Source organism: Corticium candelabrum, chromosome 14, assembly GCF_963422355.1.
Source record: "Corticium candelabrum chromosome 14, ooCorCand1.1, whole genome shotgun sequence".
NCBI lineage: Eukaryota > Metazoa > Porifera > Homoscleromorpha > Homosclerophorida > Plakinidae > Corticium > Corticium candelabrum.
Window position 1 is genome coordinate 4753334 of NC_085098.1, and position 26431 is coordinate 4779764.

A 26431-nucleotide genomic window follows, 5' to 3' on the forward strand; every position below is an offset into this window, starting at 1 on the left:
CGGGAAAACAACGTTCAGCCAACGCGACGTTCAAAACTGGGAGCCCTTTAAATGAACAGTGCAGGTTACTGCTCGAAAGATGCACAAAAAGGCAGCAGTTCGTTTACGTCTAATCGCGGTTGTAATTGTCCATGTCCATTGACTACCGAAAATCAAAGCTGCACCGCGAGCCTCATATGAACAGACCACGTTCGCTCCAGCGACCTAGAGTCTTAACCTCGTCCCCAAAAAAATTCGCCCGGAACGGAGGGCAGCTAAGATGCTTGTGTCGTTGCTTATTCACTCAATATCAAACGACATCTAATTTAAATTTACCAGCGTGCTACTCTACCGCGCAGCTGCAGCTCACTAAATTAGTAATGTTATGCGCGATCTTTGTCCTAGTTTCATGACGTAATTGTTTGCAACAAGTTCTGATCGTCAATCAACAAACGTAAATGGCAACCGTCATTTGCACGAGGGTATTAGTCTTTGAAATATGAGTCGGTAGATGGCAATTTTGCCAACGGCAGTCACTACCTGATGCATAGCGGTCAGTGTCACAGTTCTTTGTATATTCTCCCGGATTTGCCTTGTCAAACGTTATTCCTGGTATGGCGTGGCCTCCAATATCTGGCTCCGGTGCGATGCCGTCGCTGCTTGTACAGTGGTCTGTTATTTTGATTGGATTGTTGAGAATAGCACCTTGCCATTGCGATGACTTCCCCAGTTGATGGTTGCGATCACCTCTGTAGGCATAGACGATAGTTCCGTGATGATAGGCTGCTGTCACTTGCTCTGATCCTTCTATTGTGTTCTTATTGGCTACATTACACCAACCATCAGAGAGATCAATGCATGGCTTGTTGAATGTACTGAACGTGCGCATGTTGTTGTTTGGTGTGACCTGATAGTAAGAATGTTTCCACACGAGAGCACAACCATTGGGACGCAAATCGAAATCACAATAGATCTAATTATATTGAGTTAGTTAATACAGTTAATAAATAAGAACATGTCACGTGAAGGTAAAATCACATAAACCTGAAATGGTTTGGAGTGTTTGCTTGTCGGTGGTTTCATCCAGTAAGTTCCACTTTGTGCGGTCTTTCCCCGTAGAACAGAGCATGAGGCGATGGGATTGTTGTAGCTGCCGAGCTCAGCCTTCACCGACGGTCTGCAACGGTTTCAATTCAGTGTCATAGAACAATATCAATATTAATATATATATATATATATATATATATATATATATATATATATATATATATATATATATATACGAGCTTTCCCTCCCTTCCTTCCTCCGCAGAACCTGTACAGGCCGACAGTGACGTGGCCGGACTTCTCCAGACTGCACGGGGTTCCCTTTCGAGGGGTCGACCCCGGTGTAAAATTCCTCGACGACGCAAACGCTACACCTTTCGGTTTATTCAAACGCCAGTCCCAGTCCCGTGTAGACTGTACGCGTCTTCGTTCTTCGCAACGCTTCCAGCTATCGGCGATTTCTTGCCGATTGAAGCCGCTCTTCTACCGCTTGCGTTTCTCTCCAAATTCTGATTGCATTTGCACCGAATCTAACCTACACGTTTCCTGCTTTGAGCGCTACACGGAAAGTGTGTTTATTTCTACAGCCAGGAGAACAAGTTACATAGAATTCATCCAGCACACCCGCGACCTCGCACGTAACTGCACGTGACTTCCACGCTTCTTCTTGTATATATAATTTAAATGGGAAACTCGATGTTAATTTTCAGACTTCTACTTCGTGATAAATTCTTAGAACGGGATACTCATGTAACAACAAAATTTGCATACAACGTTAAATTATTAATTAACAATAACTATTAGAACCTTGAATTACCCGAAGTGGATCCACAGAGAACCATCGCACAGAGTGAGACGTCCGCTGGACGGCGAATAGTACAGGTTGCCACCATTCGACGCATCACACGTCTGAGGTAAAGTACCGACAATGACCGCCTGCACGGTGAGACAGAAGAACAAACGATATCACATCCATCATTGTAAACACTCAGACTAGCTCGTCACTTTCCTTGCTGTCTGTACGTTCAGAGCATACGGTTTCACTTTGAGCACGATTCTTCATGTAGCAAAAAATCAACTTTAGTTACTAATCTACAACGAGCATCTAACCTATAGAAAGATATCTTACCACCATAACAGCTGTTAAAGCAAGCCATACTACCAGAGCAAATGAGACCTTCATAGTAGTTGTCCTCTGATCGAGTCGAGCTGCACGTATGAAAATATAAACTTGCTGCAATGCAATATCATTAGATAGACTAGTGTATCTATGTACGTCATTGGCAAACCGCCTCCTTTTCATGACGGACGTCATTTATGGTGAACCCAACAACCGCAGTTTCCTGATTTAATTGAGCGTGTTGTTTCAACTATGTTTGTTAGTTTGACTTTCTATCGCTGTAATGATCGCTAATCTAAACAGCTCGTGAAGTGTAGCACACTGAGACTTGCGTAGCAATTATCTCAGCTTCCCACCCTCACTCTTTTGCAATAGCAGTATAGAAGCATGTAGTTGTTTACGAACATATATCCAATGCGATCTTCTCACACTTTTTGCGTGGGCGACCACACGTTCTAAACAATTGTTTAGTGTCTTTCAGCCAGGTTCAAGACTGTGTGCACGTCACGCAAAGTTTATCAAGTGTGTTTATCCGGTCTCCAAACCACATCAAAGTCTATCGAATTATCGAATTGAAAGATCACAAGTTCTAAACAATTGTTCTAGTGTCCTTCGCAATTCACATAGTCTAGAAAGTGCATGTGTTTTATTTATCCGGTCTGCAAACCATTAAAGTCTATCCGAATTGAAAAGACCGTCAAAAAGTTTCCAGATCTCGAGATCGAGGTAGAAGACTTTCGTACATGGTTGTTATTATTCGAGAGCACGTGATTAGGAGGCCCCACATCTGTAGAAAGAGCAACGCCCCTCTTTTGTACCTTGGCTCGAGCTCACGGCCATTGTTCTTCCTACCATATGCACGCCCGAGCATACTCATGTCATACGGGCACCGGCGTGAGAGAGTCTGGGGACGAAGCTAAATCCCTTAGTCCATTCCCTTACTAACTACTGTACCTACCTAATCAACATATACCAGAGGGTCAATGGCATGCATATCACACAACTCAATTAAAACACAAGATAGCCAACTCTACACTCCATAATAATTGTAATTACATTGCAAACTCTACAGATAGCGTCGAATGATTGTTTTCCTCCTACGATCAGATGTAACTCACAATCCAGTACGCGTATACACCAATTCAGTATATATCGGGACATCTCGAGAAATCCCGCTCCCAATAACTGGGCGATTCCACCAACACCCACCCCATCTCTCCAGTGTGCGGAATCGCTTCCTTCCTGAACCAACTTTAAACACAACAACAACGCACACTAGTATACACCACTAAGAGTAAACCACTCAACCACATGCAGTATACCGTGGAACCCATTCCTCCTTGGCGTCGTGTCGCTTCCTTCTTGCAGCCCGCTGCTTCTCTTCCAGTCTGTGTTTCTCATCACCGGCGCTTTCTACACCAGCAGCAAACGTAAGAACAAAGACACCATCGGTGTACACGTATACGTAATAAACGCACTTATGTCACCATCTTCCATCAAACGAATGTCCGGTCGCAATCGCGAATCAGTCGGAGCCAGCTAGAAAACAGCGGCAAATTGAGTCACAACCGAACAGCATTCCCCAGATAGAATGGTGTAGCTACAGTATACCATCGGCCCGTTCTCCTCAGTCAACTCATTCAGACTCATAGCAAACTTCGACATGTTGTACATCTAGACACCATGCACACACGCGACATCTGCTCAGTACCTGTAACAAGCCTATAGCAGTCCAAGCTTACCTCGCTGGCTTTCTCAGGCCTCGGTTCCACTCGCCAGATAACATTGCACTCACTCGCATCATCTCTTTCCTCCACACCGTCACCTAAACCCAATCGAGACAAACCAGTCCATTAGTTAACTAACAAGTAGACTAATTAATGTTACCGTCTTTCTTCTGTGTTGTCGCAGAACTACCGTCATCGGCGGGTACTGCAATACAACGTATCTCTTCTGTCCATTTTCCTTCCAATCGAGACTTAGTCTCCTTCCTATGCATATACGTGTGTCTCAGCTATGTGACACATCTGGCACACAAAGAACAGATGTGATTTACTCTGGTGACTGGATGAGACCCTCTACGTTGTGGATGTGCTTGTTAAACCAGCCACTCTTTTTAAAGTCCAACACAGCTCGATGGCCTCTAGTCACGTTCTTCACTTCTATCACTCCCATCTGTAGACAATAAACCAGTAATAAAAGCAAACAATACACGCAAAAGCATTCAAACACAAACACAACAACATCAACAACAACTACACAACAACACAATGGCAACACAACAACAATAACACAAGATTCACAAAGGAACAACAACAAAACGAAAATAAAACAACAAAGCAACAAAAACACAACAACAACACAACAATAACACAACAACACAACACAACAACAACCACACAACAATAATACAACAACAAAGCAACAACACAACAACAATAACACAACAACAAAGCATGCAACAACAATAAAGCAACAACAACAATGCAATACAACAAGACAACAACAATAACACAACAAGAAAGCACAATAATAAAGCAACAACAACACAACAACACAACAGAACAACACAACAAAACAACACAACAAAATAACAACTACCACCAATTAATAAACAATGACAACACAAAACAAAAACCTTTTGTAGCCACACTATAATATTACTTAATAAAGTAAAACAAAGAATATAATATATCTTAATATAAATTATGTCGTGCTCAACCAGATCAGTCTGATTTGTAAAGTCTATTACAAGTACTGGAAGCAAACCATGTTTCAGAAGTACTTAGACCATCACGGCTGTCTAGAAAGAAGACATGACTTTACCAAGGATCCGAGTAGATCCCAGAAGCACTGTTTTCTGTAAGTGCTGCAGGTTGTAATGACCTGGAATAATGTCCAGCCACCGTGCAATACCTGTGTGCACTGTGCCCAAAGCTCCCAAGACCACCGGAACCACAAATGTTCGACAATGCCACATGCGGCTTATCTCCACTCGCAAGTCGCTGTACTTCGCCAACTTCTCAGCATGTTTCATGTTTCTTGCCAATGTTGCCATCAGCAGGACAGCTGATATCAATAAGAAGACAAGTGTTTGTCTTCCTATTTCTGAGACAGATGTGTGGACGATTGGCTTTGATCTTCTTGGCAGTGGGGATGGTGGTATCCCACATCATAGTAATGTCATCCGTCTCCACAAGCCTATCAGGATGACGCCGATACCATCTGCTCTCCACTAGATCCCCAAAATGGCGACTAACATCCCAGGGAATGATGGAGGCCATCTGATTGTGTCGATCAGTGTAGTCCGTCGGTGCCAAAGCACTACAGCCTGCCACAATGTGGTCGACTGTTTCCAGGCCTACACTGCACATGCGGCAAGTAGGACTGACATCACGATGTAGAATCTTGCGCTCATAGTACCAAGTCCAAAGAGCTTGGTCTTGAGCAGCAACAACCAGTCCATCAGTTGCAGCAGGAAGATTTGCTGCCTTTAGCCATCCAAAGGTCTCTTTCATGTCTACAGGTGGTTGCTCAGTGAGACAGTGATACTGCCCATGCATAGGCTTCCCACTCCAGGACCGTACACGAAGAGAACTGCAACACGTACGGTAATGTCTCGCATCTGGTTCAGGCGCTTGCTCGAAGCCACCTTCAACCAAGCTGGATGCATTCCTGTGTAAGCTCTGCGACTTGTATAATTACAATTTACCAATTTATTAATCATTTAATTAATAATTAAAACTAGTTATTCAACATACGACAAAAAGTCAGTGTCACCAACTAACATTTCACTACACTGAACGACACCCCAACCATAATACAAACACCAAAATGTTTGAAACCACTCAGCAACAACACTTACTCTCTCAACCCACATCTTTCCAATAATCAAATTATGAACTACAGCGTCAGGAAACTCCCACATATAGACCTCATCATACCTTCATTCACAAAACGACATTTGACCAAATGTCAAATCACTCTGGTTCAATAGTGAGAAATTACTTAAGTAGGTGTAGTGTTGTAAACCCTTGTGAAGTGACGTTTAGACCATGGGCCGTCATCTGGATTCTAGCTTGTACAAATGCATGAAGAGTATACTCCTGGCTCTCGCAGTGTATGGCAGTGATTGGTGGATGATGGCTTACCTGTCAACACAATGACATTTGTGTCTTGAAAAGTGCATAAATAATACATTAGTACTCGCCTAAACCATGAATGAGTATAACGAGCATTTAGATGTGGTGTGGTGTGGTGTGTGTGTGTGTGTGTGTGTGTGTGTGTGTGTGTGTGTGTGTGTGTGTGTGTGTGTGTGTGTGTGTGTGTGTGGTCCCTTTGAGTAGTGTCTCCAAGTGGCTGGGACCGGGCAACCAACGTCTTTGGTAAGGCAGCTAAACTATTCAGTGCGCTAGTTTATTTCTAAACTTGGTGGTCCGTTCTGGCTCATGCCAGTACTCCAAGTTTTAAGCTGGTGTATTTGACACTGCAGGCAGCTTGCAATCCCTCAGTGTTATTACTTGTATTTTGCATTTATTGCAAATCGACGGTATGCATTCAAAAATGTAGTGTGGAAACAGAAGGCAAAAACCAAGGAAAAGTTATCGAGCAAACATAACATGTTGGAATATGAGATCCTTGGTAAATAATGTTGGTAGTCTGGAGACTGCCAGGTCAAGACAATACGAGCAAACTTCAAAGAATTCAGTTACGAACAAAATGACTCTTATGATTTGGGAACTGCAGAAGTATAACATCTTCGCTGCAGGAATTTCTGAGACAAAATGGTTTGGTTCAAACATTTATGAAGTTGAAGGTCATGCTATCCTACATTCTGGATGACCAGTGCCATCAAATGGTGATCCAGTTAGTAGAGATGAAAGAGTTGGTATAGCGCTAATTAAACTAGCCGGCCACAAAAGCATGGAAAGATGGAGGTGAGCAATGGCGAACAGTCAGATCTAGGGTTGTGACAGCTTGTTTAAAATATGAGTGGCAAAATTCTAACAATCATCAGTGTCTAATGCTCCAACTTTTCGTTGTCCTCAATGTATCAAAGATGAATTTCACACAGATCTTCAAGAATGTATTGATCAAGTCCCAGACAGTATCTTGCCTATTGTTTAGGTAATTGGAATGCAAGGGTAGGCTATGACTGCAATGATGGAAAGTGGGATTGTTTGTTGGGAAAACATGATATGGGAAAAATTAATAAAGCTGGATTGTACCTACTTGCTTTCTGCAGTATCAACAATTTGTCTATTTGGTTTGAAAAGAGGAACATTCATAAGCAGACATGGCAACATCTGGGAACAAAAAAATGGCATGCTATTGATTTTATCTTGATGAAGCAAAGTCTGAGTAGATGTTGCATTGATGTGCAGGTGATGAGAAGAGCCGAGTGTTGGTCTGACCACAAATTGGTAAGGGTAAAACTGAGAATAAGGTACGATCGTAAACGGCAACCAACAAAGTCACAGGTCAGCCCAATGTCTCAAATAGATAGAAAGAGTTTTCTTGCAAGGATGCTTGCAATGAGTTTAACGTCAAGTTTGATAGTTGTTTAGCAAAGTCATGGAATTAAAGTCTTTCTGGAGAGGAAAATGGCAAGTTTTATCATCACATGTGGAAAATGCGGCTTGAGAGGTACTTCCAAAACAAAAAAAAGAGCCTGATTGGTTCTTAGGCAATGCAGTTATCATTAAACCAGCTTTATCAGAGCGAGACATTTTGCACCGCATGCTTTTGTTGACAAATAGTCAACTTGATAAATTAGAATACACTAAACAGAAAGCCGTTGTGCAAAAGCTAATTAGACACGTAAAGAACAAATGGGTAAAATGAAACTTACAGTAGAAAGATCTGGCTCTCCATGAAAGAGTATTAGACAGTTTCAAAAGTCTTTTGAAGGGTTGCGTCCATCTGTCTCCAGGTCTATCAGAAATGAGAATGGAGACCTTTGTAGTACTATGTCTGAAAAGTGTAGACGGTGGTGTGACCATTCCACAAGTGTTCGTAAACATACGTTCTTCATTTGATAACAAGACTATTGACTCATTGAGAGAAAGACTTTCACAAGAGGATATACAAAACATACACATTCTTTAGAGGAATTAACTGATGCATTGTCTTTTATCAAATGTGGCAAATCTGGAGGGGAAAACGGCATATTCTCAGAGTTAGTCAAACACGTCGGATGGTTTCGCAGAAGTATGTTTTAGACTTGCTTTCAACAGTATGAAGAAACAAAAGGTTCCAAAGTCTTGGGTAGACACTGTGATAGTTCCAGTACCTAAAAAAGGAAAATTGAGTGTGTGTGTGATATCTGGAGAGGCATCAGCTTGTTAGACATCTTTGGGAAACTGTTTGGCCACTTTTACAACAGCGCCTTCAATCTGTGGCTGATGCAGAGTCTCAAAGCGGTTTTCAAAAAGGACGTGGGTGCATAGACATGATAGTATGTCTTCGCCAATGATAGAGAAGTCCCTTGAACACAAAGAGCAATTATACATATCCTTTGTGGATTTGGAAGGCGTACAATAGTATACCAAAAGAAGCCTTATGGCAGATATTAAAGACATATGGTAATGATCAATTTAGTGAAATCTTTTCATGAAAAATATGATTGCAAATCTCAAAATAGATGGTGGAACATTGGATGTTGACATTAATGTGACAAATGGTCTACAACAAAGTTGCACTATGGCTCCAGCGCTTTCAACCCATTTTTGAATCTAGTTGTAGAAGATTGGTGCAACTTGTGTAAAGATGATGGGATTACAATTTTGTATAACATGGATGAACATCTATTAAGCTCCAGATCAAAATCTTTCAGTAAGACAGTTTGGAATGAACTACAGTTTGTTGATGACATTGCTATGGTAGATAAATCACAAGACGATTTTGCACATTCTATAGAGACACTTTTTGACGTATGTAGCAAATAGAGTCTAACAGTCAGTATGGAAAAGACGAAACTAATGATGGTTGGTTGTGACTATGATCCTCAACAATAGCATTCATTTCATTTTCGCGAAGTAAACTTGGAGATTGTCAACAAATTCAAATATCTTGGCTCTGTGATACATTGTAATGGTTCCATTGACTGTGATGTAGAACATCGAATAGCGGCAGCTAATAGATCTTTTGGAAATTGAAAAGTCAATTATTCAAAGCAAGTTGTTGACAGTAGACACAAAGAAATGTGTTTATAAAGCTGTAATACTTGGAACCATGTTATATGGGGCCAAAACTCAGGCTGCTAAACCTGCCTCATCTCAGAAACTTGAGACATTTCATAACCGTTGCTTGAGATCAATTCTTGGGGTTACCAAGTCAACAAATGGCAGAAAGGATTAATTACTTCTTCGCAGTTGAGAGCAAAATTTGGTATGGAAGGGACTATTGAAGAAGTGATGCTTGTTTTAACCATCTATGGTGGTTGGGGCACACCAGGAGAATGGCTGTTGGATGCCCAAACATATTTTCTTTGGTCGGTTACCAGCAAAAAAAGACCCTTTCACGGTGTGAAGGCTTGGTATGACAGTTGTACAGCAAATTTCAGTCAAAGAAGCAACAATAGATTACTAAAAGAACAAGAGAAAAGGAAACAGAAATGAAACAATTATTATGATACATCTACACAACACTCTATAGTTTGTTTGACATGTACAAAAAGTTTAGAAGATCCGGGGACTTCAAACGTCACAAATGTGACAGTTCCAGAGAAAGAAGAATTTTCCCCTAGCAGTAGCATATACATTTCAAATTTCGTCAGGATGATGAGACGGTATCATCCTTTTATGATGGCCTATTTCAAGGTTTCTAGGTTTTTCAAGGTTGTATGTCTGTCTGTCTGTCTGCTGTTTGTCTGTCTGTCTTTCTGCCTACACACTCTGTTTACTTACTGTTACTTCGTTTCTTTGCAAAATTAGCAATTGCTTTAGTATAGTTGGTTTTAAAACATGACAATCTGTCTGTCTGTCTGTCCATATGTCTGTCTGATTAGTAGAGTTAGCGCTAAAATATAACAATCTGTCGTGTGTCTTCGAATCAATCTGTCTGTCTGTCCTTCTGTCTGTCCTTCTGTCTGTTAAAAACAATAAGTTGTGCAAACAGCATATCATTATGCAGGGTACAAATATGAAGACGCAACTGCAATAGTTAATTGCTCACACATATGATCTATTTCATGCAACTATTTTAGCAAATGTAGTATACAAGCAATAATTAATCAATGTAGTATATACAATATTTCAAATGATCACATAAATACATTGTTTGCAACAGTAATCAAACCTGTTCAAGGACCATCCTAAAGCCCATATCGTTTCTACAAAAATGAAAACACGACTTTGACGACAATAAAATGAACACAAATGATCAAACCTACCTCGTCAGCTCGTACGTCTCGCCCAGTAGCGGATTGAACGGTTTCCATGTTCGTTCGTGGCAACATACAAGAGTCGACACAACAAATGCAGCAACATGCTAATCAACAAGAAAACAACAAACAACCATACAATACTCAGACCACGCCCACGCAAAAGACCACACCTTCATTCGTTCCAATGGGCAATCGCACGCCACGGCTTTGTCAATCAAGTAACAATACTCTAACGCTTCGGCAGTTCGTTGAAGAAACGAAAGCGGCTCGTTCACAAACACTACAGCACAACACACGAAGATGTCAATAGATGTCAACGCCGGCCTTCTGGCTTATTACGGCCTTGCCTGGAAGAGTAATTCGTGACATATCCTACAACAACAGTAACACAAATTCAGTCAAATAGACATCATGCATTGTTGTAATATCTCACCCGTCCAATACAATGCTTTATAACCATCCACAAACTGATATTCGCCGATGGCATGACAGCAGGCAAGATGGTCCTATACAAGCTTTGTCTACAGACTGTACAGACAATGATCCGGTTGTCGGTAATGACAGTTACCTATAGCATGATGCGGTTGACGACAAACTTGTCTCGCAATCAAGAAATGGCTTATCAAACGGAGTAGATGAACTCCTCCTCGACTGAGATCGGCTAAACTCCGACCGCGTGTCAAAGAACTCGTCCGAATCAGAGCCGGACTCCTCGAACCGTTCAACGCCTTTTCCTTCCATCATAGCCTATAAAGCAATAATGATAGTCACTCAGAAGACAACAAACCGCCCAAGCAAAATTGTCAGAGACTAACAGTGTGACACTATTCATTCCTTGTTATTTAGTCGAATAATGCAGGGTGGAATACAAGGCAAAATTTTGGTTGGACATTTTGCTCTAACAAAAACAGTTGACCTGATATAATACTATTTCACAATCCTTTCGTCATGACTGTTGTCATGATTAATTGGGACAGATTAAGACTTGACAGTTGATTGACATGAGAAGCACATGATGTCCAGTCATGTGCTAAGTGCACATAATGTGGCCCTATCATTCTGACTATATACAGTTGTCATGAGTTTTGTAGAGTCAGTATCACTATGAGTTGTGCTCGGGTTAGTGCTTGTGCTTGTACTAAAGTTTCTTGGGTACAATAAATAAATCGTTTGAACGATCAGAGGGTGGAATACAATCACAATTACGATTATACCAACCAGGATTACGAATAAACAGAATAGGATTCCAGTCACGAACGCCTTTCTTGTAATTATCGGCATCAACATTTAGTTCCATTTCTTTATTTGTTGTATCATATTCACTACCATATTTACTTGCTATCAAAGTATAAACTGTTACAGTATCACAGTACTGTCATGTATGCACTCATGTATCTAAGAATCATCAACTCTATAATTTGATTTTGCCTGCTGCTTCGATCAGTTGTCTAGACATTTGGGTCACTCATTGATTCCTTACCATCCATGCGATAACTATTACAACTTGATCAATCATGTAGGTATGTCCAATCAAAGCAAAACTGTGGTCGGTCATGAACACTAGTTGGTCGGTCTAAAGCAGAGCTAAAATATTATTTTAGAAACTATCATTGCCTCACTTGCAGTGGGCTGAAATTGTTGCACGCAAAGCCCAAATTCATCACTTAACCTTCTCTGCTGGCACTTCCTTATGTCTTCAAGATTTCTGACTGAGCTTTCACCCAGAGGTTATACTACTGGATGTCACATAATCAATCATGTAGCTACACTCACATTTGTGATCCATTCAAATCGTTCTGAGAACAATGTTTGAGGTGATGAACATAAGTCCTAATGCTGTGTTTTAGTATAGTTTGCTACATTCATTAGTTAGTTAGTTAATTAATTAATTAATTAATTAAGGACGTGGTAATGTTGTGTATCAAGTATAGCAACTAGAGCACAATGTCAATCCATTGCACTGTCGCTGCCCACATAGCTAATCTCTTCTCATCACATTCATTCACCTCTTGTTTACTGTCTCTTGTCTCTTGTCTATTGTAGAACAACAGAAGACTATCTGTTCCCTACAGAATGCCAAGGAATAAGACAGCACAGCGTTTTATACAAAAAACGGCTGTCAACATAAACTGTAATCTGACAACAGCAAACCCATAACATTGGAGTTTGAGTTTGATATGTTATCATATAGGACAACTACCATATGCATATATCGCCCAATCATTAGTGCATACAGTCAGCATGCCTATGTTCACACCGAATAATGTGACTACTACCTTACCACACTTTCTTTTAATGATTCGTTCTGAAGAGCAAGAGCGTGGACAGACTCCTCCAGCACTCGCTTTTCTTCAGCCTCGTGTTCTGCTCCTATTCTGTATATCTAACGACGACAATACATCACAATCGGGAATAACAAAATCTACACTTATGGAGATGTCACCTCCTCTTGTACTGCCACGAGTCCAACACAATGTCCTAAGGCAACAGTCAAGTCTGATGCAACTTGTGAGATCTCACTGAATTTCTCTGTATATACAGCAGCTGCAGCAAGATCTAGATATAACCTTAATATCAACCAAAGACATTTGATGGTCTCTGTATATGGTAGATGCACACTTGTTGCCTTGGATCTACTATTCTCTGATGACAGTTGTTCCAGTAAAGATCTTGCTGCGTCCAATTTCTGCTCTAATACTTGTTGTTGAGCCTCCGCTTTCTGCATACGATAATAATAAATTACACACACTACAACATCCCAGGTCAGAAATCGAGATTGTACCCTTAGGTTGGCTTCAAGGTTCCCAATTGTTTCAATGTCAGGTCTACTTGAAGTGTGCAGGTCAATACTAGTGTAGTCTCGATGATCTTTCAATGAGTTGATCCACCTCTATACATACACACATACATACGTGTGTGTGTGTGTGTGTGTGTGTGTGTGTGTGTGCATGTGTGTGTGTGTGTGTGTGTGTGTGTGTGTGTGTGCATGTGTGTGTGTGTGTGTGTGTGTGTGTGTGTGTGTGTGTGTGTGTGTGAGAGAGAGAGAGAGAGAGAGCACAGTGCTGTTTTTCGTTTTACTGCTAACCAGCCGTGTATACACAGAAAAATTCACCTGTCTCTCAATCTCATAGGCTGCGTCTGACAAAACTTTGAAAAGAAACACACTGCGATCTCGAAATTGCACCATAAAAGAGTATGGATCGTCTACCTTAGACTACAAACAATCACTACACTATGTACCATTGCTGAATGACTAACAAACGACACATACACATATCTGTGACTCAGCCAGATGTTTCAATGCAACTAATCGTCGCTCTCCAGATTTCCTAATAAAACATAATCAGTTTGTGTAGCTTCGATCAAAGAGATGACCAACTTTGTAGAGTACACCAGCAAAGCACCGTGTTCCAACACAACCCACACAGGTTTGAATCCAAAAAAGACTCTATTCTACAAGATAAAGCACACAATCATGAGCCACTCACAACGAATACAAATACCATATACTGCCATACGCATGACGTTTACCATCAACCCACTTCACATCATACATGTATAACAACAGTAAATCAAATATTGTATGTGTTTAGCAAGAAAGCATCAAAATTGCCCGTTTAGTTAATACAGTGACAGATCCAGAGTGTCTGAAAGGGGTAGGTGCACTATAGAGTATTGGCAATGTGACGTCATGAAACAAAACATCAGAAAGATCTATTAACTTTATTACTAATTACTGATATATATTTTTATATAACATATTTTATTTTATAATATCCCGATACCCCATCTTCTCTCCCAACATCTCTCCCAAGTCAAGTAGGCAAATCACAACTATGAACCTCTAAAAATTTTAATTGTATATGTGCATGTAACATCTTGGCGTTGTAGCACCATAGGTTTACAGACAACTGTTCTAAAAGCTGGTTGATGATGCCTTTGAGCATATTCCTCTCAAAGTGTCTAGAGTGAAAGATGATATGAAGCCCAGAGATTCAAAAACTAGTGGATGGAATACACCACCTGCTGCGGTAACATTGGCTTCATGCCTGGCATCATTTTCATATTCTTCTGTTCCTGCTGCAGCACCAGGACTGATCGTTGCTTTCAATATATAGGAAGACTGTAAAGAGTTACGGATTGTAATATCAAAATATCCAGGTCGACCATCCATGAAATCTGGATGATATACGTCTCCTTGTCTACTTGAATCATACCCTGAGCAGTTGTTCTTTCTTGACCAGCTTGTTTTCAACAAGCAAAGCTTAGAATATTACTTCACAAAGAGCATTGTGACGTTCAACACGTAGCGGCCCCTAGGGCAGCTGATTAGGTGGTAATGCACCAAATGGATCAATTGTAGCACCACAGCAGCATAAAACAGAAGACGGTGAAAGAGAAAACACTGGAATTAACAAAACTTGTCTAGCTTGGACCTCTCGCAATCTGAATCTGAATGGAGATCCTTCCACCGGCTGGTCACCCCACATGACTGCCAGATTGTAGTCATCCACTACCGACAGTGCAAACACTGCCAAGAAACTGACAATTCCTAACTGTTTTATGCTTCTCTGTGTACTATATGCTTCCGGTCTCAAAAGAGTAGGCATGTGCCTGTTGTGCCACCCTCTAGATCCACCTCTGTACTACAATAGCAGGGTTTTTCCTAGGCAACCCTCGACTTGCGACAAACTTACTTCTAATTTGACCAGTCACATGACAAGTAGATTGGTTTTCATACTTTATTTCTTGTAAAGATTTCATATGACATCTCATAGTGTCACATAGAACAAGTCAAGTGGTGATGGCAGTCCCATTCCAATCAAAACTAGAGCTAGTATATACATCTCACATAAATAAAAAAGGTAAATGCAATTAAATTGTGTGTAGTAACAAAAAGGTCTGTATGACGTCACTTCGGCATTCTACTAGCGACCACAACCCCTGGCTTCTGACCAGATTTCCGAAATGTGACCAAGGATGCATAAATTGTATTGTAGGAAAATCACTGCAATAGTACAGTAACACGACATGATGTGTTGCAAGATGTTAGACTCGTACTCAGTCCTCTTCTCACACGCTCATGTAGTCATGTTATTATTAGAAAATGAGGAACTGTACGTGTTTCAACTTGCAAGCATTAAATCTCCAAATGACACAAATTGGTAAGATTTGACATTTATTTATGAACTACAGACTGACAAACATCTTTCACAAATTCTGGCAATAGCAACAATTTGCGTGTGTTTTCATAAGTGATAAATAGACACTGTTCATGTGGAAAATGCAATTTCTGAATGTCTATGCAACTCTATTCATAAAGTCTAATATAATATTAAATATTTAATTCAAGTAAAGCCTGGTTTACAATATGATGCTGACGACTCTCGCAACGAACACGAGGATGCTCACGAGAATGCCGGCAAAAACAATGAGTAAATCAAAGTGCTGACACTGTACCATTTACAATACCATTCGATGAGTGTCAGCGACAAGCCACTACGCGTATGCTCATCATAATCGTATACCACAAATACAAAAGTGTGATTTGATTTTCATTTCCTCCCACATCAAGTTGTAGTGAAGACGCCTCCACATTCTTTGACAGTCTGCTGCTGGAAACCTGTTTTTTTCTGATACATTTTTCCAAGCATTTGTTTCTTGTGCCTCACATCTATAAGCTACCGTGACTTAATCTGCCACAAGCAGCTGTACCTATACGTATACACTTTCGATAACTTTCTCTTCCATAGTTTACTCCCAGTTATTTCACTGTTGGATTTGATCTCTGATTTGTCAACAAAAGGCATGTGCTTCCAGTAGACGCTAGAGCACTTCCGGTTTGGATGCTAGAGTTGAACAATATGACGCCTGCTTGAACGTCCTTGCCAGCATCCTCGCTAGCTTCGCAAGCGTTGTCAGCAACGTATTGTAAACCAGGCTTAAGAGTTCACTGCTACTGATGCAATTATATCACAGTAAAATTCACGATTTAGATGGTCCATACCTTCAGCAGTTGGCCCTCAAACTTTGTCGCATGTTGCCGAATTTCCTATGATAAAAGCAATCAAGTGTCATTAACCTAACAACACACATACTCACAGACACACGTACACATGCATGCATGCACACACACACACACACACACACACACACACACACACACACACACACACACAGACACACACACACACACAGAGTCATGCCACTCACCTTGGCTGGTCTCACACCAAGCAACTTCTTTACCTCAATGCTATGAGCAAGTTCATTTGCAGTGTGACCTAACGAGCAACAGCTAATCAAATACACTGGCAAAATAGCAAGCATACAATACATCGCACCTCTATTATTCTTAATAGTAATGTCAACACCATGTTGAAGCAAAACGATGACTACAGTTAGATGACTTCTAAACAAGTACACAGCAAAAGAGATATTTCTACTTGATAAAATAGTCACACAATGCATCTACTCATTTAGACAACAGTACAGAAAGCAAAGAAATATAAAGCACAATATATTGCCTATATGCTGCATTGTGTAGTGGTGTGTTCCCGGCTCCGTCTGTGCAGTTTATTTGAGGTGGATATGGTCCTTTCAGCTGTAATGAAATAAGTTATTGTCAGATGTTGTCTGCTTACTGGTGTTTAGAAACTAACCAAGGAGTTGATTTTATCCACATCCCCGTCTCTTGCTGCATTCAGTAACTCTTCCTCGATGCGTTTCTCATGCAGTTTTGCCGCCGCTATGTACACAAAATTACAGAAAAATGGCAAACAAAGCAAGCACAGACTAACAAACTCGATGTGCATAGAAACATGCAAATGCATGCACACACAGTGACCACACACACACACACACACACACACACACACACACACACACACACACACACACACACACACACACACACACACACGCACATTGCCCTATTGTTGCTGTCATTGGCAACATCATTGTTATCATCATTCATTCATTATTCATTTCATATACTGTACAAGTATTCATAGCAATAAGTGTAGTTACAAACAGCAGTTTACCCATATCTGACTCACCTAATCTCCTCGTCTGCCTGTTTATACTCCCATCAGAATATCCACATACAGCCTTGTTTGTTCAAACTATATGTCTAGCTACTAAACTGTTTGTCTGTCTGCCTGTCTGTCTGTCTGTCTGTTCACACATCAAATGAACATTTCAATAAGAATCATTCCACAATCTGCCCCAGCCTAGCATTTACTCTCCCACTAATAACCAAAATGAGATCATTACAACAATCCACCACAAGAAGGCTGTACCTTCAAGCAACACCTTGACTGAGTTTGCCTGAGCAAGATGATGAGGTTCGTAACCTTCAGAATTAATTAGATGTGCGTCTGCATCGTGCTGTAGCAGCAGACTTGCTACATCCTGCAAGAAAATCAGTCCATCTAGCTACATGGTAATCACGTCTATCTAAGCATTATCACCTCTCTTCCTGTCAATGATGCTTTATGTAATGCAGTGTCACCCATTCCATTCAATATGTCAACATTAGCTCCATGCTTCCAAGAGACGAAAAACATGTAAATATAAGCGTAGACTACATTAAAACATGTAACAGACATCATGTACACAAGCACGTGTGGGAGTTAGTAGACATTTGTCAGTCTGCCCCTGATGTGTCACTCTTAGGGTCATTACTTGTGCTCCAGCAAGTAAAGGTACTTAGGGAAATAGTATGTAGAACATGGCTAGACTGGTTCAAGTCTATATGACTTCCTGCAGCATAAGTATTTCATTGCCATTGATCATGAAGACAACATTTAATTTCAAAAAGTGTAGCATAACTTTATGAGCAAGAAAACATTCATGGATTGAGCCTCAAAAGACTTTTGTGGTCAAATGTCCCAATCAATAGAAATTACAAATTTACATAAAATTCAAACTTTTATAGATGTGCATAATGTGTGGTCAAAAAACAATTTAGCATAGTAGTACAGTCTATCATTTACCTAGACAACATAGATCAATTCATTTACAGAATGTCAATAAAACATCAGTCCCTTAAAAGAGTCTGACAAATCAGGAATGAATTTGTTCAAGACGGTAAATACTTACCATCAATATTTTGAAAAAAGCAAATAATTACTTAACTGCACCTCAATAACCTTTACTTTAAGTGTAACTGTGGTAGTACAGTCAATGCTAAAAAAGCCTCAGACGCTTAATTTAAGAAAATAAAACCCGAATTATATCTGAATGACCGACCCCCCGAGGGCTGTCATTTGGGCAGAGACAGTTATTGTCGTGCTCACCCAGGATTGCATTCATCCAGACCATGCCTGACAAAATTAATTAATTAAACACAACCAAGATTCACTACTGTAGCAGATGCATGTTGATAGATGCTCCGATCTGAGCACACACCTATGCTGTTGATGTACCAGTTTCCTCTCTAATAACTAATTAAGATCAATTAATTAAGACTGAAGTTGTAGTCTACCACACATGACTTTTTCAAGTTACACAAGAAATAAAACGTCCATCTTAGGGAGGCCCTTGTTCAGATGACCAATAGGTTGGTCATTTCAACAACCACATTTTCGTTGTTTAACCACCTCGACCGTTGTTAATCAGATGGAATTTTCATAAATAATGTAATATCTCGCAACACATGCATAGATACTAACATAACTTTCTTGTGTACCTCACTGAGCGCAGAACACACACACAAATACACCAAAAGGTACACACCACACACTGGATCCTGCGTGACATCACTTACTCTACATATTTGCAATATATTACTGTAAATCAATAACTGTTCGTAAGCATTTAATTTCGTACATCACAAAAAATTTACTAACTTAAATCGCTTACTAATAATTTTTGTAGCCCAAATATGCATGTGGATCCACATACAACACCGTCTGAATGATCGTCCTCATTGTTTGGGTTGGGCAGAAACAGCTTTCTCTGCTCAGGGTAGTGTCATGCAAAAATCAGAGACACATTGAGAATAAAGTATGTACATCGACCAGTAGACCAACTGGGATGTTGACTGAGCCTAGCTCGGTGTCCACTTCCATGCACATGTTCAAGACACACGAGGGAAATTTACGAATATGTATTTCTAGGAAATAGAGTTTGCGGCAATTTATGAACATTTGTAGTTACAAACATGTTTGATTTACAGTATACCTAAATTTGTGTTTAGTAACCAAGTCAATTGTACAATTTTGTCAGCAAAGGCAGGTCATACTAGATGACCAATAGACTCTAACTGTATTAAGTAAATGTCATCATCTTGTAAGATAATCTAATCCAGCACACTGGACTTCAAAACTCATCACCCATTTATCAACCTTACACTATACAGTCTGCATGACTAACGGTCGCCCAGTACCTCCTCTCAGTCTCTTGATTCAGTATTTCTACATTCTGTCTATCTGGTGTCTGATGTCTATCTTCTGGTTTCTGTCATCTATAGCTAAGTAGCTCTTGTAGACGTCAGTTTTGCTCACACCTCCAGCAAAATTCTAACGACACCCAAGTGCCCAAAGTAGGAGGCCAAATGTAAGGCGGACCAGTCTCTGTTCCAGTTCGAACTTCCTGTGAAGTTGACGTCCACTTGTTTACCATTCTCTAGTATATCCTGAAAACGAAACAAATGACACGTCAAGTTGTTAGAAACAACACCCGAAATAAAACACGACCTTCACTTTAGCTTCGTCTCCTTCGCGTGATGCACGAAGTAGACCTTCACTGTCCATTCTGTCTGCTTCATGTCCCGTATGTGAAGTCATCAATGGTGCGAAGCACTGAGCAGTGCAGCGTCCACCATCACGTCACACAGACTGACTTATGTCCTTTCCCATCTAGGCCCCGTACTACAAACATGGTAGGTACACTAGAGTACACGTATTTAGATACCAGACCCGGTGACACCGGAATTTCCGAAACATGCATATGTACACTTTATGTCTGTCTATATAAACAGTAGACTATGTATGATCTTATCAACTCTTATTTCCCTACCCCAAAATCTGAGTCATAGAGACACCTGCACGCAACTCGCGTACATGTGTACAACAAATAAATTGTGACCATCAACCTCTTCTTCGCAACTCTGACTTGTGATAAACAGTTTGCTGCCCTAGTCATTACATTTACATTTGCGTACTGTCAAGTACAGGGTATCGACAACGTCTGACCCCACAAGGAAGAGACTACACTAACGAAACCACACATACGTGATAACACTGTACGCGCATGCGCAGTAAGCAGTACCTAGATGGTTGATTGAGCCTAACAAGTGCCTAGATACACTAGTACTGTCGACTTCTCTACCTTCGAATGACTGGCCATAACAGCAGACCTTACACAAGATGGTAATCATATAGAGCACCTGTGACGCACCTCTGTGAGCAACACGACATCGACCGCAGAGACAATGATGAATATTATTTAATCGTAAAACACACACAAACAACAAGTTATGCTGCATCATTTATTGGGCAAGTCGCCCGTCGTCACAAAGCAACAACATCAAACGCTTTCAAATTGAAATCACAACCCAAACTGACTCGGATCGACCTTGCAGCTCAGTTGGATTACTTCGGGCGTGGCAGGAGCATCTGCAATAGAATTTAAAAAAATCATGAAAAAATGAAATCACACTGACTGGTAGACAGTAAGCATTATCAACCCACTTAGAGTCACAACAGCATGATCCTTTGTCTCAAACCGAGCGCACTCGATGGCTCGTCTGATAGCAAGAAATACTGACACCGACATACAAATCGGAGGTTCACCAACAGCTAGAGTTAAAGCCAAGGCATCGACGGTCTCAAAACGTACACAATCGGATGTTGATGATCGACAAACCTTTTGCTCCGAGAGCTCCTAATGGGTTTGGTGCATTCTTTTCGAATGCGATCCGGAAGTCGATAGGAATGTCTTTTGATGATGGTGGTTTGTACTCCTATGACATACCAGAGTGTGACTGATGTGAACACACACACACACACACACACACACACACACACACACACACACACACACACACACACACACACACACACACACACACACACACACAACAGACAAACAGACAGACAAACAGACAGACAGACAGACAGACAGACAGACAGACAGACACACACACACACACACACACACACACACACACACACACACACACACACACACACACACATTAGTTGTATTCATATCATACCCAAGTGTTCTTTGTCAACAGTTGCCCGGTGTCTTCATCATAGACGATGCGTTCAGTGAGAAGATATCCAAGGCCCATCACAAACGCTCCTTGAGTCTGCCCGACATCTATCTTTGGGTTCATGCTAAACAAAAAAATAATTCAAATAAATCATCATGGTGATCAACGCCATGCATACCTTTCCCCGCAGTCATACAGCAAGTCAACACGACTGATCTGTAGCTCACCGGTCAGCACGTCGATCTCCACTTCACTGCATGTGACTCCATATGCTTCATATCTGTCACTTCCATTGTGGCCTTTTGGAACATCGACCCTAAAAAGGGAAGAAAGTGTGGTCAAAAATTTCAAATTTTTTTAACTACAGTACCACACTGACCATGACTTTGCTGCCAAGTCTATGCCTTTGTTGGCACAAGCCTTGATGACCTCACTCCATGTTGCCTTCGGCATCTGAGTTCGAGTTGGTTTGATGCGACTGTTTAAAGCCTTGCAAGCATTCACACAGGCCTGAGACGAGTAAACAGATATCAATACGAAGGAAGAAAATTTGACGATGATATATGCAACACACACACATACACACACACACACACACACACACACACACACACACACACAACACACACACACACACACACACACACACACACACACACAACACAACACACACACACACACACACACACACACACAACACACACACACACACAAAACAACACACACACACACACACAACACACACACACACACACACACACACACACACACACACACACACCACACAGTTCAATTCAGTGGTAGTGCTTCCTCCATCAACTCCGGCTATCACAAAATACCAACTCATAACACAACCGTTCATACACACGACTCGACCTCGATCCCTACCGTTAGGACTCGTAAATGTGTTCGACGCGCGAACAGAAACCAACTCAAGATCACAACCCAGTTGATAAGCCGTCACCTGAGCTATCTACAATAGCATGCACATACTCTCAAACACTGTGTAACACACAGACTTATACTCGTGTTGCTATACCTTGGTATTGCTGCCCTGACCGATTTCTACTCCACCGTGTGTCACAGCTACTGTGCCATCGTTGGCATAAATGACCACCATCACTGTGTAATGATTGTGCCAGGAAATACCATAACGCAGCGGCACGATGGCGAGTGCCCGTTTCTTCCATCGATTGTCCTACCAAACAGCAATCATGACAAACGATTCAACTCACACAGCAAACATACTTTATTAAATGATAATGCTGCAGCATTTCGTTGCTCAAAATCACAAGACTTGATCAGAGCTGAGACATCAAACTGTATGATATCAAAACTATAACTCGATTGCTAACTAGCTTACCTTGCCATAGTTTGGATATGTTGCAATACAGTAGTTTCTGTCCGGAAAGAGAGACTTGATTACGTTGATAGAGATTCAGAAATCTGATTTCTTCTGGTGATTTGGATAACGTTGAGGCGACTTGATCGACAATCGATTCGATGAGAAAAACAGCAGGAAAATGCGCTGCAAAAAGGAAGAAATCAAATTGTTTACTCTAGAATAATTTAGAAACAAGAATTTTGATATAGCAATATATTTAATTAATTAATGCTGTTATACAGGCTACACACACACACACACACACACACACACACACACACACACACACACACACACACACACACACACACGCACGATGCAGTCACTAACCAGGAGATCGACACGGCTGACATGCTGGAGTGTTCATCTTGCAACTATTTGGCTCAAGAGACCAATTGGCTATATTGTACACTAAGTACACAAACAACACCAAAACTACCCAACAAGAGACAATACAAGACATGCATACCAACCGACCATTATCCATGTTTGCAATAATTGACTCAATTGAATCAATACTGTGAGCCCAACCACATCCGGCATAAACTGTTGCACTGATAACATCAATCTTGCCCGAATCGGAAAATCCAACCTAAAGTCCAGATACTATCGATTACAGAATATCATAATTTATTGAAATCAAATATGTAGACAAACGAGCAACCTCGTATTTGGCTAAGACAGGAGTTCTCGTGCCAAACATCTGCATGTTACTCTCCAAGTCAACAGCAATACGCACTGGACTATAGAGATAAACAGATTAAATTGTGTGTGTGTGTGTGTGTGTGTGTGTGTGTGTGTGTGTGTGTGTGTGTGTGTGTGTGTGTGTGTGTGTGTGTGTGTACCGCTTTGTGATCTGTGCTGCTAAACTGGCTCCGGCAGCAACGTGAGCTGAACTATGAAATTTCCCTCCAAATGCTCCTCCACAACGTCTCGTTTCAATGTAGACTCTAGAGACGATGATTCGTAATGCATAAGAAACGTACGTAATGCAATGACTGACCTGCTTGTCTGCAGGCCAGTCACACCAGCGACTGCAATTTGACAAACGTTGGCACTACGAGTTGGACTGTAAATGGTGAGGCTTTCTTCAGTGGGAATGACGAGGCAATGCTGCCAACCACACGAGTATTTGAAATCTGAGCTCATGACCGATTAATGCATGCACTACTTCAGTCTCCATTGAAAAATGGTACTGAGAGCCAGCACTGACTTGACCACTGATTCGATGAGCTGATTTTCTTAAAGCATCTAATAGTAACAAGGTAATAATAATAAGTAAACATCACGTCTTAATTACCCATAGAATCCACTGTGCAAGAAGATGAAGTGGTAACAGACAGACCAACAGACAGACAGACAGACAGACAGATAATTTATTCTCATACAGATTCTACTTGTACATATGCTAGGTTTTTTCAAAGCAAATCAATCCTTGCAAACAACAAAGTCATAGATGAACTAATGGACTGGCCTTGAATGTCAAAATCAAATAATCTAAGACAGACAGACAGACAGACAGACAGACAATCAGCCATAACAACATGGTTTCAGTATGGTCACACTGTTTGAGTCAACTGCAATTACATCACGTAAAAGAACCCAGAGGAAGGTATGTCAATTCTGAAGGCAGATCACACATAGTCATATTTGATTCGGCATCGGGGTGGATTTTGAATAGGATATTGCTCTAGCGCATCCCTGGAGTAATGACATAGAAGGTTTATCAGCTACAAATCAGAGAGCAGCGGCAACCAGAAGAGGAAATCTGAAGATCAAAAAGTACAACCAGGAGCTCTTGCCTGAAGGTTTTTGACCAACATTTGTGCCTATAGTCTTTAAACATTTTGGCTGTTGGGGAGAGAAAGCTGAAGACTACTTGAAGAAACTGTCACAGCTATCAAGAAACAAAGACGGAAAGCCACACGCATCAACCTTTGAGACATACTGAGATCTGTGTTTTCTGTGTGTCTACGATGATCAAATGCTAGAGTAATTGACAGAAAAATTAAGAAGATTGTTTCAAGAGACAGCCACATAAACATAACTAGTCGTAGGTAGAACCAAGCCCAATTGGCTTGGGTAATATTTAGTGCTTACATGGTGTATAATAGTTCAATGTTTGAAAATATATGTAACAAGCCATATAGCCCGTTCTTCGCCCGGGCCAATAAATTAAGTTAATTAATTAACACAATTCTAGCGTCTAGACTCTTGGGGTATAATAAAATTCGGTTATCTAAGCAGAGACACCCATGGACGACAATAAAGTGAATATCCGTCATTCGAGCATTGAGTTTCACGGCAGAAATTCTTTGGAAATGCTTTGAGCAGTAGCTGTCAACCATGCAAGACGAATTTTTGTTAATGGGTCTGCATGGTCGGTAGATCATGTTGGCCATAACATCACCGGCAAAGTAAATTTGAGCAAATTTAGCAGTAGAATTCTTTGAAGGAGCAAGACTTCCGATAGAATGATAGATTTGTCTCTGGACTTTAAAACAGAGATTCCAACCGGTGCGAGCTTTAATTTCATCGCATCCAAAGAATGTCATCTGAAAAGCCGAGTTATACGCTCGCGTATCTGAGAAAAAAATGCTGCACTTCAACCGATTGCTCCAAAAGGAGATCGACCAATGGGGTAAGCGGTTTTGGGTATGGTGGGTAACAAAAGTTTTCCGCCACTGCAGCAGATGCCTGGTGGTTCCTTCTTCCATGTCAATGCTTCGCAATGTTTGCACTTGATGTTCATTTTGCCAATGTTGTTAGGAGTAGGCTTCAGTGTTTGTGACATCACAATATGTGACGCAACAATGAGTAGGCATATGATGACATCAAGAAGTACAGATGAGCGCCAGCAACGCCTAGGTATAGGACACAGACTACTGAAAACGTCACCAGTTGCTATTCCAAACTGAAAAAAGGTCGCATGCTAAGAGAGAAGCAAGGAAGTGCAGCGGTTTGCAAGCACATAAGGAACAAACTTTTTGTGACGTAACGATTTCAAAAAAAAAAACCAACACAAAGCAAAGTACAAGGTACTGGCCACCACAAAGAGCACCAGTTGCTTTACGAAAGTAGAGAAGGTCATGTGCTAAAGGAGGAGCGGAAAGGAATAGCAGTTTGTGAGAAAGTACGATACAAAAATTCAAAATAGCTGCGCCCATGGGCCTACTTTCCTTTATAGATATAGATGACAGACAGACCAACAGACAGACAGACACACAAACAGATAATATATTCTCATACAGATTCTACTTGTACATATATGATAGGATTTTTAAAACAAACCAG

General features: G+C 40.9%; 3 protein-coding genes across 4 annotated transcripts in view; all 3 read right to left on the bottom strand.

Annotated features, from left to right (window-relative positions):
- Positions 1–283: 283 nt before the first annotated feature.
- Positions 284–2417, bottom strand: LOC134190139 (uncharacterized). The gene is made up of 5 exons (XM_062658566.1): positions 2156–2417; positions 2035–2083; positions 1844–1961; positions 1024–1156; positions 284–952 (listed from the first exon to the last, which is right to left on the bottom strand). The coding sequence occupies exons 1-5, from the start codon at positions 2339–2341 to the stop codon at positions 425–427; spliced, it is 1014 nt and encodes a 337-aa protein (XP_062514550.1). The 5' UTR covers positions 2342–2417; the 3' UTR covers positions 284–424.
- A 658-nt stretch (positions 2418–3075) lies between these two features.
- Positions 3076–20782, bottom strand: LOC134189616 (oxysterol-binding protein-related protein 1-like). Its single transcript, XM_062657944.1, has 32 exons — positions 20629–20782; positions 20231–20404; positions 20041–20169; positions 18002–18076; positions 17831–17942; positions 17192–17277; positions 17057–17133; positions 16874–16941; positions 16746–16813; positions 16540–16584; positions 13912–13985; positions 13804–13861; positions 13645–13746; positions 13315–13422; positions 13152–13251; positions 12976–13088; positions 12814–12915; positions 11101–11279; positions 10966–11038; positions 10880–10904; positions 10703–10812; positions 10539–10636; positions 10445–10478; positions 6155–6297; positions 6012–6090; positions 4203–4321; positions 4034–4137; positions 3889–3971; positions 3758–3820; positions 3625–3685; positions 3469–3559; positions 3076–3397 (listed from the first exon to the last, which is right to left on the bottom strand). The coding sequence occupies exons 2-32, from the start codon at positions 20318–20320 to the stop codon at positions 3289–3291; spliced, it is 2778 nt and encodes a 925-aa protein (XP_062513928.1). The 5' UTR covers positions 20321–20404; positions 20629–20782; the 3' UTR covers positions 3076–3288.
- A 172-nt stretch (positions 20783–20954) lies between these two features.
- The window catches only part of LOC134189984 (uncharacterized), an 11839-nt gene continuing 6362 nt past the window's right edge, over positions 20955–26431 (bottom strand). The window contains exons 20-36 of one of the 2 annotated variants that reach the window (XM_062658385.1): positions 24309–24388; positions 24141–24250; positions 23983–24087; positions 23802–23880; positions 23615–23729; positions 23468–23548; positions 23117–23281; positions 23002–23060; positions 22793–22951; positions 22642–22726; positions 22535–22578; positions 22133–22263; positions 21932–22069; positions 21754–21877; positions 21402–21498; positions 21227–21334; positions 20955–21151 (exon numbers count right to left, since the gene is read on the bottom strand). In XM_062658385.1, the coding sequence (XP_062514369.1) occupies positions 21084–21151; positions 21227–21334; positions 21402–21498; positions 21754–21877; positions 21932–22069; positions 22133–22263; positions 22535–22578; positions 22642–22726; positions 22793–22951; positions 23002–23060; positions 23117–23281; positions 23468–23548; positions 23615–23729; positions 23802–23880; positions 23983–24087; positions 24141–24250; positions 24309–24388 (1748 nt within the window). In that variant the 3' untranslated portion in view covers positions 20955–21083. Of the gene's footprint in view, positions 21152–21226; positions 21335–21401; positions 21499–21747; positions 21878–21931; positions 22070–22132; positions 22264–22534; positions 22579–22641; positions 22727–22792; positions 22952–23001; positions 23061–23116; positions 23282–23467; positions 23549–23614; positions 23730–23801; positions 23881–23982; positions 24088–24140; positions 24251–24308; positions 24389–26431 lie in introns of those variants that run through there. The other variant, XM_062658386.1, reaches the window with a different exon arrangement.